Consider the following 20,148-nt stretch of genomic DNA (forward strand, 5'->3'; position numbering starts at 1 on the left):
CACACAGCTAATTCTGGTTCCTAGACCAGCAGGATGCAGAGGGGAAATATAATATAGCTTTAGTCTTCCAGGAAAAATTAGGGCTGGTACACTGACAGCATCCAACAACCACATAAGGCTTAACAGAGAGTCGGCTTTCCACCAGGTAAATACCACACTTCAATCCATATAAAAGTACCTATCACACCCACAGGAAACAGGAATAATTTGGCCATGCACAGTCTGCTGCTCGGAAACATCATATATTATTTTCCAATACAGGATTAACTGACATTACTGAGGTCGCGAAACAACTTTTTTCCCATCATAAGACATTTTGAAGTAATACATCATTCATACTATTAAAGTTTACACTCAACAGCCACTTTGTTAGGTACACCATACTAGTACAGGTTTGGAGACATTTTTGCCTTCAGAACTGCCTTAATCCCTCGTACAGAATCAACAAGGTATTGGAAATATTACTCAGAGATTTTAGTCCATAGTGACATGATAGCATCTAAGGGTGTCACAATCCTCAATCCACATTTCGATTGCATTCTCAATTCTAAAGTCACGGTGTCTAGTGTTAATGGAATGTTGTAGCAAGGAAGTAAACAACAGGAAATGCTGTTTGGCACCGCTAAAAACTTAGCTGCAAATTCATATATATCAGTCAAACCGCTGTAAACACCCACAATCTTCAGCAGCGCTGTAGTGTCTCTCAATATGTCCGCATTCCCTGCATTTTACATCTAAGATAATGAACTTGCAAAATGTGATTGTTTCAAATCACTTACACATGCTCATTCCGAATACATGCGAAAGACATGTATCGCATTGAATTATGTAAAAAAAAATACAGGATAGCTCGCCTAACTCGTGTTGCAGCACAAAAATCAATCAAAGCCCGCACAGGTAGCATTCCACATCTCGCGCTTTATTCTTCTGTCAACAGTGTCACTGTATATTACAAAAAAAAATTAATTCCAGCATCAGAGAAAAATAAAGGTCCTGTACACATGCGCTTCTCGTGCTATATGCTTCTACAGGCTGTTCACAAAAACATACACATAAACACACAAATAAAATGCTCCTCTTAAAGTAGCCATATCTTATACCATATGTTATTTTAGAGAGCAGGCATGAGGTTCATCATTTTCATTTTCTGTCTGAATAAGGATCAAACTGATACTGCTAACAGCTAATCTGACTGAATTATTTACACAGCTGAGATAAAATGCATGATTGTGGAGGCGTGACACTTTACTGATGACACTGAACTGAACCACGAATCACAGCATATTATGTTAGTTGACCAATCAGAGCCTCTCGAGGGTGGACCTTTCAGAGGATCTTGGAAATGTTTTCAGGTTAGCTGAGTAGCTGTATATAATCAAAGTAAGATATATGAAGAAATAACGTGATTTTCTAAAAATGAAGCATGATCACACATTGCTTTGAATCTTATAAATACAACCAAGACTTAAAAATTACATTCTGGACCACCCCTTTAATATCTTTTGTAAGTAACAAAAATAATTTTAGCTTAAGGATTTATTTAACAACCCTTGCGCATGCAGCATTTGTAATTTTTTTATTTGAAAACAAACACTGTGGTTGAATTTAGAGAACAAATATGACCACCGGCACTAATGCGAAACCTTATTTCTCAATCCGACTCATCCATAGTTTAACCACAAGCATTAAACACTCCAGGCAATAAATTAACACACACATACCACTTTAAAATCGCTCACTTTCTAACCTCTTATTTGGAAGGAATCCAACACAACACTGTAATTGCACACAACCTAAAGTAACACACCCAGTTCAGGCGACAGGACTGTAAAAGTTCAGACAGGATGTGCCGCCATTAGAGATGAGATCCGTGTTTGATCAACGACCTTGAGGATTAAGGACACCAGGAGCGTTTCTTCACTTATCTCAAGTCCCTGTAGATCTACAGTAACTCTAATAGGCTCAGATAAGAGCAGACAGCCAAACTCACCCCAGCTAATCACACATCGGCTCTGTGTCTTAAGTGCTCCAGCTATTTTATTTTAGAAATATCCTGGTACCCTTTTACAGATAGGTTGAAATTTGCTAAAGCTACTAATACTATATAAGTGATTGTCTCCAGAAACCATTTTTGTTATGCTGGTTGAAAGTCTCTTCACATCCTGACAGCAATTGTTAAATGAATTGCTTCAAATGCATTTAATATGTATTTTAGCATTCTGTAAAATGTGTAGGAGCATGAAAAGGTTGTCCAATCAAAACGATTGGCCAGAAAATTATAATAGGGTGTTTTACCTGCCTGTCAAAATATGCAATTGCATACCTGTTTGCGCAGAAAGAAATATGTCATTGTCGTATCACGTGAGAGTTGCATACTTTTAATAATCTAGCGTTTAAGTCAAATGAATAATGAATTATAGTTTAAATTAATACATTAAATGTAGGGCTGGGTGACAGAATGATAACGGAAATAATCAGCGTATAATTTCCCCTTGAGCCTCATATCACCATATGATTGTTGAAGAATCGTGTGACACTAAAAACAGAAATAATGATGCCGAACATTCAGATACTGTACGAATCACAAGAATAATAACGAATGTTGTAGATACTCATTTACCCCACCCCCAGAGGGAGATTTGCATGGAATATTGACAGTTTATTAATATTATTAGTATTAGTATTGCCAGTTTACTGAATTATCGAGGATTTCTTTATCATTGTGTTTGCCTGTTGACTGCTGTTTCTTTGGATTTTGGACTTTGGACCATGCCTGTTTTCGACTATGCCTCTGCTTGTACTTTGTATAGCTGTTTGTTTATTAAAACCTCCAGCATTTGGATTTACATCATATTTATGTCTTTGCCGATGGCTCCCTCACAAATAAAAAAAAAACTACATTGGTTTTAAAAATAAATAGCATTTGTTTTTACTAATTTTAAATTGTAATAATGTTTTTGACATGCCCTTTATGCTTTTGCACCATGGGCTTTAGACTTTGCGCCTAGTTCATTAAAATAGAGCCCGATATCTCGATAACGGGCAATAAGCCACTAGTTAAATAGAGAGAACTGACAGTTAAACTAAAGTGTTACCATATTTTCTAACATTATTACTTTTTATGGCCTTTTTCAATGTTTTGCTGACAGGACAGGTAAGTTGGGGTAGAGAGAAGGGAGCAGGATCACAATCAGTGCAGTTTCGTAATAAATGCTGTAAAATGAAACCAACTTATTTTTTTTTCTTCTTTACAAATCATTGCACAGTGCTGCAGATTTCCAAAACCACACGTACCGGAAAAAAAAAATTATTCTTAAGTACTGTTCACATGGGCGGCAGGTCCTTCAGCTGGACTGCCTCTAAATTCACACTCAAGTCTGATTTACAAATTGTTTCTCTATTTTGCCACACACCATGAAGCACGCTCAGCTCTGTGGAAAAAGTGCTGCTATATAAATAAAACAGCCGGCTATTACATTCCTTATTCATTCAACTCCTTTTCTATTTCACTCACAGATTTCTTCGCTCTCTAATTCACTCACTCACGCTTCCCCTCAATTCTGATCACGCATTTGAACATTCTCATAACTTTCTCTGTTTCACTTTACACAATAGGGATTTCCTATGGGAGTTTCTTCTATGTGGCACAAGAGCGTTCTTTGGCCTTCGGAGGACATTTTCAACTGTTCGTAGAACAGTGGTACCCTGATAAAAGCATGATAATCACAGATTTTGATTAAATTATTTATTTCATTAATCGCCTAGTCCTGCCTGTCAGCACATTATTTGATGGGACTTTGCTTTGCTAAATTAGGAATAGTAATAATGATACGCAACAGCGACACATGAGCGGAATATACACAAAGCGGAATATTGAGCTTTGGTTGGCATGGCAACATTGCAGGGTGCAACCATTGAAATGAATGACCTTTATAGCACAGTGCTTTCTGCATATGGTGTGAATGTTGATTCACACCATGTAGTTGTTACAGCTGCTGAGAAAAATCAGCACACTGAACATTGCATGACAGCACAGCAGAGCCGTTTTTGACTTGTATTTTAAGCCATTATTCTATTTCAGCCATAATAACCATTTTAAAGGGGTGACGGTTCATTCCACTGTGGTGACCGGGATTAATAAAGGGACTAAGTCGAAAGGAAAAAAAAAATGAAGGAATAAATGAATAAATAAATAATTTTAAAAAGACATAATTTGGTACATCTTTGCCATAAATAATTACTTTTTTGTGCACACAAAAGTATTCTTTTAACATAAAATTACGTTTGACTGTTTTAAGTATGTTTGTTCTTGGCACCTTTCTTCACTAAATATCTCATGACTCTGGAAGGTCAGAGGGCTCTCAAATTTCATCCAAAACATCTTCATTTGTTTTCTGAAGATTAACAAAGATCTTAGTTTTTTGTTCAAATCAAAAAGAGGGTGAATATTAATAAAATATGAACACTTTAGATTATGTCAAAATTTTACAGTATTAACAAACCAATAACTAACACTACTAGCTTAATGAACTACTAATTAGCTGTGTACTAAAGGTAAGGAGTTGGGTTTAGGTTTTGGGTAGGATTAGGGATGCAGAATAAGATCATACTTTATAACTACTAGTAAACAGTTATTATCTTAATAATAGGCAGCTAACAAGCCAGTATTTATTAGCATAAATTGTGACCTAAACTAAAGTGTTACCCCTAACTGTCAATTTTGGGTGAACTAACAATTTAATCACAATCATCTCCTCACCTCTTGGGCTTAAACACAACTTTCTGTCCTCCGTCGAGTACCAGCAGGGCTTTTAACTGGGTTCCTTTATATCCCACGTCTGCCCTCTCCACATGAGCGGTGGCCAGAGCATTCAGCACAGCAGCTAACTCAGGTGTTTCGTCTGGGTAAACCTCTCGCGGACCCACCCACTGGGCAGCCACTTCCCAGGGCGACTGAAGGGTGTGTGTGAGGCGAGCTCCTTTGGCCAGGGAAAGGCTGGCCTCCATCTTTCGGAAGGCCCGGAGGTCGCGGCGGCTAGCGGCTGATCCCTCTCCTCCATCCAGTAGGAAGACCTTGGCCAGGCCGAGGAGGAAGAGCACAGCGCAGAGCACCACCACACGCTGCTTCAACTTCATCACCTCCCACCACCACACCGGAGACTCAACCTATGCCTGGGACATGGCACTGCCCGCAGTCTCACCAACACCAGCACCACCCGTCAGGCTGGACTGGACACACTTCCTATGAGAGTAGAAAGTAGAATGTTATTGTTAATGAGCACAGCTTTTGACTAAGAATCAGACTACAATGAGCTGGCACTCTGATTTTTTTGAATGTTTTAGAATATAAATGTCTTCAATTTAAATAATTGCCAATTGCCAAAAATTCATTCTTTCATTCATTTTCCTTCGGCTTAATCACTTTATTCATCAGGGAATGAACCCCCAACTTATCCAGCATAGCGGATGTTTTATCTTTCTATTTCTAAATATGCTCGCTGAGCAAAATTATATTTTTATAAATGCATCTGTTTAATAAATCAGCTTTTTTTAATGCACCAAAATATATAATCTAGATTCACTAAGAAATTGATAAAAATATTCATTTATGCTGGGCACTGTCTCTCCAGCTGAAGCAATGTTGAATCGCGACCGGAATTTAATTGTGAATAAAATCATGAAAAGCGTGCCAGTTACTTCTCTAGTGCTGTGAGTCAACCCTGACAGACATGACACTGCCAGACGCCGAACGAAATCAGAGCACTTCACATAAGAGCACTCACTGATGCAGGAGAGCTTCCTCACTTACACAAGACGCAGTCTCTTGAGTGTGTGTGTGTCTTTAATAACACACGTCACCTTAAATCCTCCTAATGTTTGATTTGGAGTTCAGCCTGGTGTTGTGTTTCGTCTGCTGCTACTGTCTGCACAAGTCTGGCATCTCCCAGCAGATTTGATCTCCTTCAGGAAGAGAAAAAGAGACAACAGTGAAAACACAAGCAGGATATTTTGATATATTAACCCTCCTGTTGTTCTGTATATGCTATTTGTCCTTTGGGGCAAAAATGACCGGAATTAAACTCCTAAATTAAAGAAAAAGAAAGTAAGTTTATATTAAGTCCTGAAATCTATTTTGCATTAAGAAACAACTTTATTTTTATTACAAACCATGTAAATGTTTAATGGCGAGTTCAGACTGCATGATTTTCAAAGTAGTTGTCTCACAGATGTTTTCACACTGCATGACTATCTGGGCTAACATTTCGTCGCTGCTTTGTTTACAATGCAAGATGGATCGGCGACAGGGACTTTCACATTGCATGACTTTACAATAAAAAGAATCGCCGACAACTTCGTCCAAACTACGTCTCACAGTCAAAAACACGCAGTATATCTTTTGTTATTAACGACATAATGAGAAAGAAGCTTTTAATGGGGTAGAAAAATGTACATATTTGCTCACCTGGGTTTAAAGGGAATTAGCCATTTCTCCTCAAATTAAGTTGATAATAAACTAATTTCTTTCTGTACGAATCGTCAAACAGACAAGGGTGCTCTTTAGTCCTGTCAAACCTCCACTAGTTTTTCCTCCATTTCTTGGGTCCAAATAAACCGAAAAAGATCACTTTTAACTTCTTCCCCAGCCTCCCGCTGGCCTGGAGCAGCTATACACACACACACACACACACACAAGTGAATGCTGCACTCTCATTGGCTGTAGGCGATCGCTGATGTTATTTTAAGTCAAAACTCATTTTACAATGCATGATTTAAATCGCAGACAGCTCCACATATTTAGCACGCCAAATATCTCACAGGTATTATGAGGATTCTCTCAGATCGCGTTTTTGATAGTTCATACTGTGTGATTGTCACTCACGTGCACGAGCACCGATTTGCCTGTGATTTCAGGTATTTGTCGGCGATTTCTCAAAACCTGTCTGCGAGCCAAAATCGGGGCTAAAATCACGCAGTGTGAACGAGGCAAAACTTTTTCATCATCAGTGTGGAGTTTTTCATTAATGTTTAATCACTCGCTTTTGACTAAAGTGGAAGGTACAGTTGAAGTCAGAATTATTCGCCCCATGTTTATTTTTTTTTCTCCAATTTCTGTTCAACGGAAAGATTTATTTTAAAAACATTTCTAAACATAATAGTTTTGATAACTCGCTTGTATTAACTGGTTTATTTTATTTTTGCCATGATGACAGTAAATAATATTTGACTAGGTATTTTTCAAGACACTTCTATACAGCTTAAAGTGGCATTTAAAGGCTTAACTAGGTTATTTAAGTTAACTAGGCAGGTTGGGGTAATTAAGCAAGTTATTGTATAATGATGGTTTGTTCTATGGACTATCGAAAAAACTATAGCTTAACTTTTTTTCTTTATAAAATCCACTAAGGGCATCACGGCGGCGCAGTGGATAGCACAATCGTCTCACAGTAAGAAAGTCACTGGTTTGAGCTTTGCCTGAGTCAGTTGGCATATCTGTTTGGAGTTTACATGTTCTCCCCATGTTGGTGTGGGTTTCCTCCGGGTGCTTTGGTTTCCCCCACAATTCCAAAGACATGTGCTATGAGTGAATTGGGCTATAAGCTAAATTGTTCGTAGTGTATGTGTATGAATGAGAGTGTATGGATATTTCCCAGTGATGGGATGCAGTTGGAAGGGCATCCGTTGGATAAAACATATGCTGGATAAGTTGGCGGTTCATTCCGCTGTGGCGACCCCGGATTAATAAAGGGACTAAGCCGAAAAGGAAATGAATGAATGAATAAATCCATTACAGTTTACTTTCAACAATGGATTATACAAACACTCACCCTTCTAACAACAAAAAGAGACTATAATTACATTCCGGCACAAACGTACACACTTGAAAGTGCCAAACATCAAAACCTTCACTTCCATTCCACTAAATTTTTTTTTTTTAAAGACTCTGTGGGCAAACAGCCTGTAGTTCAGAGCCATGACAAACACAAACTCAACTCTCTCTCAGCTCTCGCTGATCTCAGCCTGAGGCTTATCTGTGTTTGAGAAGCTAACATTGCAAACACTTCTACTACACACACATACACACACTTACTACAGTGGTCTGTGCACTTAAATGCTATATGTGGAACCAGCCCACTCGTGAAAACTGTACAAAAACAACAGTTTGGCAGAAACCCACAAAATACATTGTTTTGGTTATATAACAAAATCCCATTGCAACGTTTCTTTCTAATGCAACAGTACATCGATCTGCATTGATTCTCTCTGTAGCCTTTGTGAAGAGCAACGATGAAAAGCAAAACAGAAAAACAACAAATCCACATGCAAGACTTAATAATAACAACCTATTAGAATCAGTTTGAGAGTTTCTGGGAAATTACATTAACTGATAATACGTATGCGATTTTATGCCTTGAAAATATGAGTGTTCTGTAACGCACTGAATCTTTTGTTGCAAATACTCCTAATTTTAACAAGCCATCAAGGTCAAGTTTATCTCTCATTGAGTTTCATTATAGCTGTAGAGATTTCCAGGAGCTCCAGATTTGGAGTAATAATTTCTCTAACCAATACTGTGATGCTGCTTAAGTGAAATAAATAAACTTTCACACACTCTTGCTTACTTCGCTCTTTATTTGTCTTATTTATTTACTTATTTTCATATTTTTAGCTATTATTTACAGTTGAAGTCAGAATTATTAGCCCTTTGCCATGATGACAGTAAATAACATTTGACTAGATATTTTTCAAGACACTTCTATACAGCTTAAAGTGACATTTAAAGGTTTAACTAGGTTAATTAAGGTCACTAGGCAGGTTAGGGTAATTAAGCAAGTTATTGTAAAATGATGGTTTGTTCTGTAGAGAATAAACAAATAGCTTAAAGGGGCTTATCATTTTGATTTAAAAAATTTAAAAGTGATTTTATTTTAGCCAAAATAAAACAAATAAGACTTTCCTTGGAAGAAAATATATTATAAAACATACTGTGAAAATGTCTTTCCTCGGTTAAATATCATTAGGGAAATATTTAAAAAAGAAAAAAAAATTAAAGGGGGGCTAATAATTCTGACTTTAACTGTAAAACAGTCAAAAATGCTGGGTTCCCCATAATTCCTTTTATGTTGTCCCAACACAAATGGATTAAGTTAACTTTAATTGTTTGTACAAAAGTAGATTGAATATAAATAATAAAAAGTGCCGTGAGCTGCTTTGAAATGAAATCCTATTTGATGTTTGACGTAATCTCAACCAAAACACAGAAAAAGGGACATAGTGTAGCTCCTTACCCTTTTAAAAAAATAGCCAATGTCATTTTGTTTTTATCACTGCTCTGCCAGTGAGAGCGATTGAGCTCAATCGCATCAAATGAAAAGCAAATCGTGAGAAGCGTCTTGAAGGCGGCGGGGCTTGTCAGATACTAGAGAGCATTTGATTGGTTATGATGTGATGAGAAACTGTAGCGTGAGGTAAAGTGGAAAAAAAAAATCATTGCTCCATTTTGGTGGAAGTGACAAACTGGTTATATCAAGTTTATATCTTCTAAATGCAAATTTTGTCACAGTTTTGGAGCACACTAGCTAGCATATGGATATCTTAAAAACTAACAATACTGATACTAACAGAAATTAATTTCATAGGGCTTTTAAATTGTCCGCAAAAATCCCTCGACAATTGTTGATTCAGCTCATTTTAATTAGTAGTTTGAACAAGCAGCTAAAATATTTTTGGAGTGTGTATAAAATGTATATCCCCTTGTCATTAAAAGTCATGAAAGACTAAACTGCATTTGATATTTAAACATGTTTATTTTACCACACACAAGACAATATAATTACTTCTAGCTGTAGAATATTTTTAGCTTTTTTGTGCTATTTTTGTCTTCAGTTCCTAAAGACTACATCACTGTATGTTAATTTCCTACGAGAAGCAGCTTGTTTTTGCTTTTAGGTTTTGTGTGGCATAAAATCTCATCTATATATTCTCTGACACATACACCATTCAGTCCATCACATTTATTCATTTTGTGTCTTGACAGCTCTTTGATATAACAGGCTTTTATAACCACCACCAAAAAAAAAAAATCATTAAAGTTATTTTAAAAAGAAGCAACATTAAATTCATATTTTTTATATTTGCAGTAAAATTCATTGCAAGCGGCTGTACATTTTTTTTTTTTTTTTTTGCTGGAGATACTGTTGTCTTTAAAAACAAACACAAAAAGTTTTAAAAAATCATACACGTAGCTTTATTAAAACTTTTCCAAATTGCGGTACACCTTGAAAACGGTTATCGTCCCATGCCTACTTGCCACACATAGACTTTACTTGGATGGGTCACCGAAGTATGTCACGTTTATTTATTTTTACTATTATTAACATCCTTTTACACTTTTAAAATTGTATACGCCTAGTATAACCAATCTGCGATCAATTAAGTAGTGTAAAATCTTCTCTCGTTTACCCGTTTCGTTCTGTGGGAGAAAGCCTGTCAGCACTCACACACAAACTTCCACAGCTTTGCAGACCCACAGAGGCGCACTTTTTTTGTCTGGCCCGAATTTCGAAATCTCCTAAAATGTCTAAGATTCAACTTTTGCCATCGCTTTTTAAAGCTTTTATGCATTTTTGCATTTCGTTGTTATTAAAGACTATGTCATAATAAATAAAATTAATTTATTAATTCATTTATTCATTTTCTTTTCGGCTTAGTCCCTTAATTAATCTGGGATTGCCACAGCGGAATGAACCACTAACTTATCCAGCATATGTTTTTAACACAGCGAATGCCCTTCCAGCCACAACCCATCACTGGAAAACATCCACACACCCTCATTCACACACATACACCACTCACAATTTTAGCATACCTAATTCACCTGTACCACGTCTTTTCACTGTGTGGGGGAAAACCGGAGGAGTAAGAGGAAACCCATGTGAACATGGACAGAACATGCAAACTCAAGACAGAAATGCCAACTGACCCAGCCGAGGTTCAAACCAGCGACCTTCTTGCTGTGAGGCGAACGTGCTACCCACTGCGCCACCATATAAATCAAATTATTGTTAAAAATTACATTATGTTTTGTTTATCGCATATAGATAATAACTAGTATAACTATTTATGTGATGTTGGTAAATGGTGTGTTTCCATCTGGTTACCACCGCAAGTATATTTGAAACCTGTGGGAAGCACTGGTTTCAAAATGTTAGTTTTAAGGATATCTATTATCTAGTGTGGAGTAAGACAATAAAATTATTTGTGAGTAAAAGATATTAGCATGGTATAAACATCCGAAACTTGCCGTCTGTCACTTCCGCCAAAATGGATCTAGGATTTATTTTTTCACGTTACCTTATATTTCAGTTTCTCATCAAATCTTGACCAATCAAATGCTCTCTATTATCTGACATGCACCGCCCCCTTCAAGACACTTGAAGTTTGCAGTTGATTTGATGTGCTTGAGCTCAACCACTCGCAGTGGCAGAGCTGTGATTGGGTGTTTTTTTTAAAAGGGAGGAGCTACTCTATGCCTCACTCGCACTTTATGATTTAGTTGAGATTACGTCAAACGTCAAATAGAAATGCACATTTCAAAGCGCTTCACGACACTTTTTAAACAATTTCACAATACTTTTTGGGGTTTATCGCGATAAAGATATCATTTACATTTATTCATTTACCAATGAAAATAATTTCTATTTTTCCACAGAGAAAAACAGTACTGTGAAACACACGTTCTCATTCATACTGGATGCTAGAGGGCGCCTCATGCATTAACCACATGGTAAATTTAATAGAACCTTTTCACATCTCTGGGTTTCTCAGCAGCAAAAGTTGTCATAGTTGTGTAAATTTGGAGCACAGTAAATAAGAGAGTGCCTATTCGCTCAAATAATAAAATAAAACTCCACAAAAGTGTTTTTACGGCTTTCAAAAAAGGACAAAAACAATTAATGGAGACTGATAACGGTAGACAGAAGAGAGAAAATTTACTGTCCCGCTCATAGATGGTGCATTAAAAAAAACATCTCACATAAGTGGTAATTATTTTTTTTTTGTAATTTGATGCTAATATAATATAATAATTATATATAGCAAGTACAACTTCATAAACGGACAATATAAAATAATAAATCAAGATATGAAAAACATTCAATCAATTAGGAACCTGATAAACTGTTAAACAAGCCATTACCCTCTTGTGGGTCCATATTAAAAACAAATAAATAGAACAAAGTACTTAGAAAGTCTTGGAAAACCTCAGACAATACACAATATTGTTCCCTAAAGTACTTAGATTTTTAAAGACGTCAGCACACAATGCATATTCATCCAGTCTGTACAGACTCGCCTGAAAGTTGCCCATCCTCAGAATATGAGCTGCATATAAAGTAAAAATAATATTAATAAAAAAACGATGTGCACACTGGCACACAAAAACGAGGTCAGCAACACTCAATGCAAACTTCCGTCAACACCGCAATGATGTCATATTTGCTAGATGTGAATTTGTGGATGGGTTGAGTGTAAAGAGGGGTTTCATGACCTTTTAAACTACACACAACTGGTAAATGCTGCTGGCTGAGTGTTTCTGACGGCTCGAGAAGTGACCGCAGACCAACATTTTCTCTCTTCCAACCCATGTATCAATCAAATAATCAATCAATTAATGTTCCCTAATAAAAATGTCAGTTGAACACAGCTAAAGTTTAAAACTTCACTAGTGACAACCACGTTTATATAGAGACATGAATTTACCAAAATTACTGTTTGTTGTGGAGCTGTCATGATAGCTATTTTTGCAGGGCGATAAACTGCACCAAATTTAATTGTGATAAACAATATTATTGCCACTTTGAAACTTATATCACTAATAATAATAATAATAATAATAACATTTGTACAACCTAATAGTGTGATAATTCAGGTACACTGTTTCAAAGAACTTTTTTTTTTTTTTAGAGTTTAGACCTTTGAAATTGGAACATGAAAAAAATCCTAAAACAGATAAATAATAATAAATAACAGATGTAAACAAACAAGTGTAAGAACAAAATAACATGTTTGAGTCAAATTAGACTTTTCTAAGGCACCTTTACAGGCCATTTTTAATAATCAGACAATGCAACCATTTCAAAAACTCTTTTTTTCACATTGTCATTATGGGGTTTTGTGTGTAGAATTTTGAGGAAATAAATGAATTGAATCCATTTAGGAATAAGGCTGTAACATTAAAAATGTGGAAAAAGTGAAGTGTTATGAATACTTTCTGGATGCACCGTAGTAACAGCTTCCCCTTTAGAGCTTGTCTTATTCTACAGTCTGATATTCTGCTCACATGTAATTGGACATTAATGCATAATGCATGAACTCCTGCTTGTTGCAATTTAATGATATTTTGTTATTGTAAAATGGCTTCTTTATTTTTTAGCTTTTCAAATGTTCCAGTTTTAAAATGTAGCATGTTAAATTATTGATAAAATACATGTAATGTTTATTATTAGGGATGTAAATAACAGATAGATGGACAGATAGAAAGGCGGATGGATAGGCAGGCGGACAGATGGACGGACGGACGGACGGAGGGACAGGATAGATAGATAGATAGATAGATAGATAGATAGATAGATAGATAGATAGATAGATAGATAGATAGATAGATAGATAGATAGATAGATAGATAGATAGATAGATAGATAGATAGATAGATAGATAGATTTCAATTCCTGTTTCTTGGACTCACCAATGGACCATTGGATATATTATGATAATGATTATGATTACTATCATTAACAATAATGAATTTTATCATGTGTTTTTTGAATGCAAAAAGCACTGCAAGCATAATAATTTACAACAATGAACACAAAAATAAACAATGTAAAATCCGGAAATATTACAAGGAGCTTTAAAAAGATGCATCATAAAATATTTCTTGAAGCAGTTCAAAGGTGAAGAAACTAATACCTGCTGGCAGAGCAGTTAACAACCGTGACACTGAAGACTGAGAAAACTCTATAACACAGAGACTCATCTATATACAGTTTGATGAGGAATGTGTGAAAAGGCAAGTTGGAGAATGACAGACAGCTCATACAGGTAGAGATAGTCCCCTAAAAGGACTCAAAAAAATATTTTTGATGCTTGTTTAAACTACTTTGTAAAATAAACTGAAACAACACAATTCTTGAGGGTAACATTGTAATTGTTTATGTTCACTCCACTCAACTTTGTAAAGATAATTGAGTTAACCTAATGTTTGTTGGGACAACATTTAGGAATTGTGTGGTATTTGTTTACAGTAAAGCTTTATATAGTAAATAAAAACAGTAATAATGATATTAGCTTTTTAGTTTTTGTCGTATTTGTCTGGCAAAAGTTGGCAATGTACGTTAATGAGGACAGTGGTCTTCTTGGTAACACCCATCCAGCAAATACTGGGAATACTCTGGCATGAATGTCCGACAAGGAAAAACAGTCGAACGCAAGGTCTGTTTTATAAGAAGAGACCTATATTCATACACCAGTCCAGATATTTGTAAAAGTGATCAGTTTTAAAGACGCACACACCCACACTCGCACACAGAGAGAGAGGCTGAACATCCAGGTGAGCAAGTGCACATTCATGCAGAGCCTGACTGGGTGGACCTGCAGCATATCCTGTCCACGCAGGCACTAATGACACACAACCAGCCATTCATACGGCACACACTCACAAAAACACACCTTCACCATCACACCTACAGTAATACGTAAAGCGGTTGTTCACGTAAGTTATAACGTTTAACGAGCAACTAAACAGCTTTTACTGATGAGGGTCAGTAAAGGAGCAGCTCGACTGACCGAGCCGCTGCTGTCATGCGCGTAAACACACCTAACATTGACTTTTACTACATTTACGCAAATAAAAATAACCAGCTGATTTAAAAAGAGTTTGTGTAACATCATGAAATGAACATAAATGTTCGCTCCCCCTTAGCTACCGCGACATTCTGTGTATTTTATAAGCTAACAGAGGTTAGCCTGCTAGCTTACGATTCTCTCGGTTTCTTCATATAACAGCGATGAAATAACCACGACTATGATCCGAGCACACGGATATGAGTTCACCGGAGGTGCACTTCTCTGTATGACTGTCCGCAGCTGCTGTTGGCGAGTTCAGGTCCTAGTTTTTAGTCAGAGGAGACCCGCACGGCTAACAGGCTAACAGTGAAACCGTGACATTTAAAAAGCATCGACTCACCCTTGCGCTACTGACGACACATGTGAGGTGTAAAACCCCCGAGCGTCAGGCAGTGGCCCCGAACATGCGTTTATCATTAATATCCACCCGCCTGTCGGTCAGCCTCCATTCATTACTGGTACTGCTGAATCTGATGCTGCTGGCTGTGTTGGTGAGTCTGATTCTCTCGGCGAGACTCTTCCTGACTGCGCGAACGCGAACACACACAGAGAGGGAGAGAGAGAGACACACACACACACACACACACACACTAGCACGCGTTAAAGTGCTCAGTTCATGTCATGGTATTTATGACATAATTTAGATAGATAGATAGATAGATAGATAGATAGATAGATAGATAGATAGATAGATAGATAGATAGATAGATAGATAGATAGATAGATAGATAGACAGACAGACAGTCAGACAGACAGACAGACAGACAGACAGACAGACAGACAGACAGACAGACAGACAGACAGACAGACAGACAGACAGACAGACAGACAGACAGATAGATAGATAGATAGATAGATAGATAGATAGATAGATAGATAGATAGATAGATAGATAGATAGATAAGGGTGGATGATAGACAGACAGTTAAATGGACATAAAGGCTAGACTGACAAACACAGATGGGAAGATGATAGACAAACAGACAGACGGTTAAATGGACATATAGGCTAGACAAACAGAGATACAGACAAGTATACGGTAGACAGACAGACAGACAGACAGTTAAACTGACTGAGATACAGACAGGTAGATGATAGACAGACAGTCAGTTAAACGGACATAGTGGCTAGTCCAACAGAAATACAGACAGGTAGATGATAGACGGACAGACAGACAGTTAAACAGACAAATAGGACAGACTAACAGAAACACAAACAGATAGATGATAGACAGACAGATAGTTAAATAGACAAACAGACAAAGATACAAACAGGTCGACGAGAGACAGACAGACAGTTAAACAAACATATAGGCTACACCAGGGGTGGGCAAACTCGGTCCTGGAGGGCCGGTGTCCTGCATAGTTTAGCTCCATCTCTAATCAAACACACCTGAACAAGCCAATCAGTGTCTTCAAGATCACTAGAAATCTATTTGCAGGTGTGTTTGATCAGAGTTAGAGCTAAACTGTGCAGGACACCGGCCCTCCAGTACCGAGTTTGCCCACCCCTGGGCTAGACAAACAGACAGAAATACAGATAGGTAGATGATAGACAGTTAAATGGACATATAGGTTAGACAAACAGACAGAGATACAAACAGGTAGATTATAAAGAGACAGATAGCTAAGCAGGCATATAGTCTAGACAAACAGACAAAAACATAGACATCCAGACAGCAGAGGAGTAGATAACAGACAGACAGTTAAATGGCCATAAAGACAAACAGACAGAAATGCAGACGGACAATGATAGATGGACAGACAGACAGTTAAATGGTCATAAAAGCTAGCTAAAAAGACAGAGATACAGACAGGTAGACGATAGACAGGCAGTTAAATAGACATAGACAAATAGGCAGAAATGCAGACAGGTAGATTATAGACAGACAGACAGATAACGGACATATAGGCTATTTTAACAGACAGAGATACAGACGTGGATGATAGACAGACAGACAGACAGACAGTTAAATGGACATATACGTCAGAAAAACAGAGATACAGAAGGGTAGATTTTAGACTGACAAACAGCTAAGCAGGCATATAGTCTAAACAAACAGACAAAAATGTAGACAGACAGACAGACAGTTGAATGATCATATAGGCAAGACAGACAGAAATTCAGACAGGTAGAGGACAGACAGACAGACAGACAGTTAAATCGACACATAGGCTAGGCAAACAGACAGAGATACAGACTGGTACATTATAGACAGTCTGACAGACAGGCAGATGAACTGACAGACAGACAACGAACATATAGGCTGGACAAACTGACAAAAATATAGGAAGACAACAGAAAGACAGACAGTTAAATGAACATATAGGCTAGATAGACAGAAGTACAGACAGGTAGATAATAGATAGACAGACAGATAGACAGACACACAGTTAAATGGACATATAGGCTAGATTAACAGACAGAGATACAGACAGTTAGATGATAGACAGACAGTTAAATGGCATATAGAAAAACAGACTAAAATAAAGACAAAACGGACCATTAGACTGACAGACAATAAGATGATTGAAGAAATAGACAGACAGATAAACAGACAGACAGGCAAATAAACAGATAATTAATAATAAAACAAACAGGTAGACAGACAAATAGGTGGATAAACAACTGATAGACACATGGATAGAGATGTTTGCTTCTTGATTGTATCTTCACATTGGCGAACAGCAGGGGGAAGCATCGCATAAAACGACTGAAGATCTCCATTAACATCTGTGGCTAAACAACAGTCAACAGACTTTATATTAAGTGGACTTGAATATGACTGACTGACTATTAAAGGGCACAGTTGACATTAAATGAACCAATACACACGATCATGGTGGTCCAAAACAAGAGTCCAAACCTGCTTGGAACACAAGAGTTTTCATTTTGAGTGAATTGTTCCTTTAATTCTATTTTTTTTCTCTAAAAACAAAAGAAATCATTACTAGCAATCATCAATTACTCCCTCTCATGAGTAAAGCTCTTTAAAACCATTCATTTCTCTGCCGCTTCCTTCCTCTTCTGATTGTCTGAAACGCTGCAAAACCGAATGGCTCTGTCAGGCTCAAATTAACACAAGCCTACACTTCCTTTTTATGCGCGCACTGAAAATAAAATCAGTGAGCTACATCAGGAGAAGTCAAATCGTCTCCCCAAAACCCTGAAAGGCTCAGTGTTGTGCTTGTTGCGAGCTGTACTCTGTCACAGTATTAAATGAACAGCCTGGAGGATTGTGAAGTTCTTTCATGCTCCACAAACAATTTGTAGAGTTCACTGCACAGCAAAACCTAAGCGAGGCTCTTTCAGTGTAAAATGGTGGCTTTACACACACAAACAAACAACCCTCGGTTCTTTATGAACACTGCTTGAGCTGCACAGTCACTGACTGTATGTGCAGCTAAAAATAACTCCACGATCACACGAAGTAGAGCAGCACATCCAGAAGAAGATCCTCACAGAATCCCTTGCAGACTATTCTGAGATGAAACTGGTGTAAGTACACAGACATTACAGCTCATTTTACTTCCAATGTGAAACAGTATACAGTTTGCAACAATAGATTGCAGTAATATGGTACACACACTTCCGTCATGTGAACTCAATGTTGGTGTCAGAGATTGTGGCTGAATATGTTTGAGTTGCTTACTTTCCCATATATGACATACAATCACCGGCCACTTCTTTTTGTTTGATAGGTATACCTGTCCGACTGCTTGCTAATGCAAATTCCTAATCAGCCAATCACATAGCAGCAAATCAATGCATTTGGGCACGTAAACATGGTCAAGACAATCTGCTCCAGTTCAAACCTACGATCAGAATGGGGAAGAAAGGTGAATTAAATGACTTTGAACATGACACGGTTGTTGGTGTCAAACGGGCTGGTTTGAGTATTTCAGAAACTGCTGATCAACTGAGATTTTCACGCACAACCATCTCTGGGATTTACAAGGAATGATCAGAAAAAAGGAAATATTCAGTGAGAGGCAGTTCTGTCCATACGTTCACACCGAAAGCGGCGAGAGCGTCAAAGTAGCCGGAAATCATTAATTTTCAGTGAGAGCCGGCGGCGATAAGCGGTGAGGAGAAGCATGGCGCGTCTCCGCCGGTGTGAGTGTCGAGGAGAGTTGAAATCAAGTTAACTTTTTGGAAATGAGCTATGACGCAGTTCGGCGGCAAGCAATCAGAATGAAGAAGTCCACCGCTTGAGAGGAGTTCAGAGAGCACAGACCTGTGAACTTTGGTTCTGACTACAGTTGTCCCCAAGGGTTTGATTATTGCGGTCGCCAGATTTTCAATTATTTACAAAGTTTTCTTCCAGGAACATGCATTAAAAAAATTACTGGCGAGTTACTGATGTGCATTAATGTTAAATATATATATATATATATATATATATATATATATATATATATATATATATATATATATATATATATATATATATATATATATATATATATATATATATATATATATTTAACATAAATATATATATATATATATATCTTCAAAAAAGCGGGAATCTCATGCGACAGTACAAAACAGTATTGCTGCTTCAGGATATTTCAGACATATGGACACATTGAATAATTAAGTGGAGCAAAGCCGCACCACATTCAATTCAATTCAGCTTTATTTGTATAGCGCTTTTACAATGTAGATTGCGTCAAAGCAGCTTATCATAAATGGTCATAGTAACTGGATCAGGGTAGTTCAGTTTTTAGTGTTTAAGTTCAGTTAAGTTTAGTTCAGTTCAGTGTGGTTTAAAGTCATTACTGAGAGTCCAAACACTGAAGAGCAAATTCATCGATGCGTAGCTTTACCGGCCCCTTTAAATACGAGATCAATGTATCCATTTTTGATGCTCTCGCTGCCGGAGCTGAAGGCAGACGGTGTTGTTGCCAGGGCGGCCAGAGCGACCTTGGACGCTCTCACCGCTTTCGGTGTGTACGCTCAGTGAGGGTGCTAATGCCTTGTTGATGCCAGAGGTCAGAGGAGAATGGGACAAAGGGTGCCAGACTAGTTTGAGCTGATAGCAAGACAACAGCAACACAAAAAAAAAAAACACTCGTTACAACCAAGGTATGCAGAAGAGCATCTTTGAACACACAACACATGCAACCTTGAGGCGGATGGGCTACAGCAGCGGAAGACCACACCGGCTGCCACTTCTGCCAGCTAAGAACAGGAAACTGAGGCTACAATTCACACAGGCTCACCAAAATAGGACAGTAG

The 20,148-nt window shown here is 37.5% G+C and overlaps 1 protein-coding gene across 4 annotated transcripts in view; it reads right to left on the reverse strand.

Annotated features, from left to right (window-relative positions):
- The window catches only part of fam20b (FAM20B glycosaminoglycan xylosylkinase), a 65,557-nt gene extending 50,126 nt beyond the window's left edge, over positions 1–15,431 (reverse strand). Inside the window, exons 1-3 of one of the 4 annotated variants that reach the window (XM_087297047.1) lie at positions 15,245–15,431; positions 5,860–5,961; positions 4,760–5,242 (exon numbers count right to left, since the gene is read on the reverse strand). In XM_087297047.1, the coding sequence (XP_087153173.1) occupies positions 4,760–5,136 (377 nt within the window). In that variant the 5' untranslated portion in view covers positions 5,137–5,242; positions 5,860–5,961; positions 15,245–15,431. Of the gene's footprint in view, positions 1–4,759; positions 5,243–5,809; positions 5,962–15,111 lie in introns of all 4 variants that reach the window. The other 3 variants (XM_087297048.1, NM_001044818.1, XM_087297049.1) reach the window with 3 other exon arrangements.
- Between the last annotated feature and the right edge of the window lie 4,717 nt (positions 15,432–20,148).

This window comes from Danio rerio, chromosome 20 (genome assembly GCF_052040795.2).
Source record: "Danio rerio strain M-AB ecotype USA chromosome 20, GRCz13ab, whole genome shotgun sequence".
NCBI lineage: Eukaryota > Metazoa > Chordata > Actinopteri > Cypriniformes > Danionidae > Danio > Danio rerio.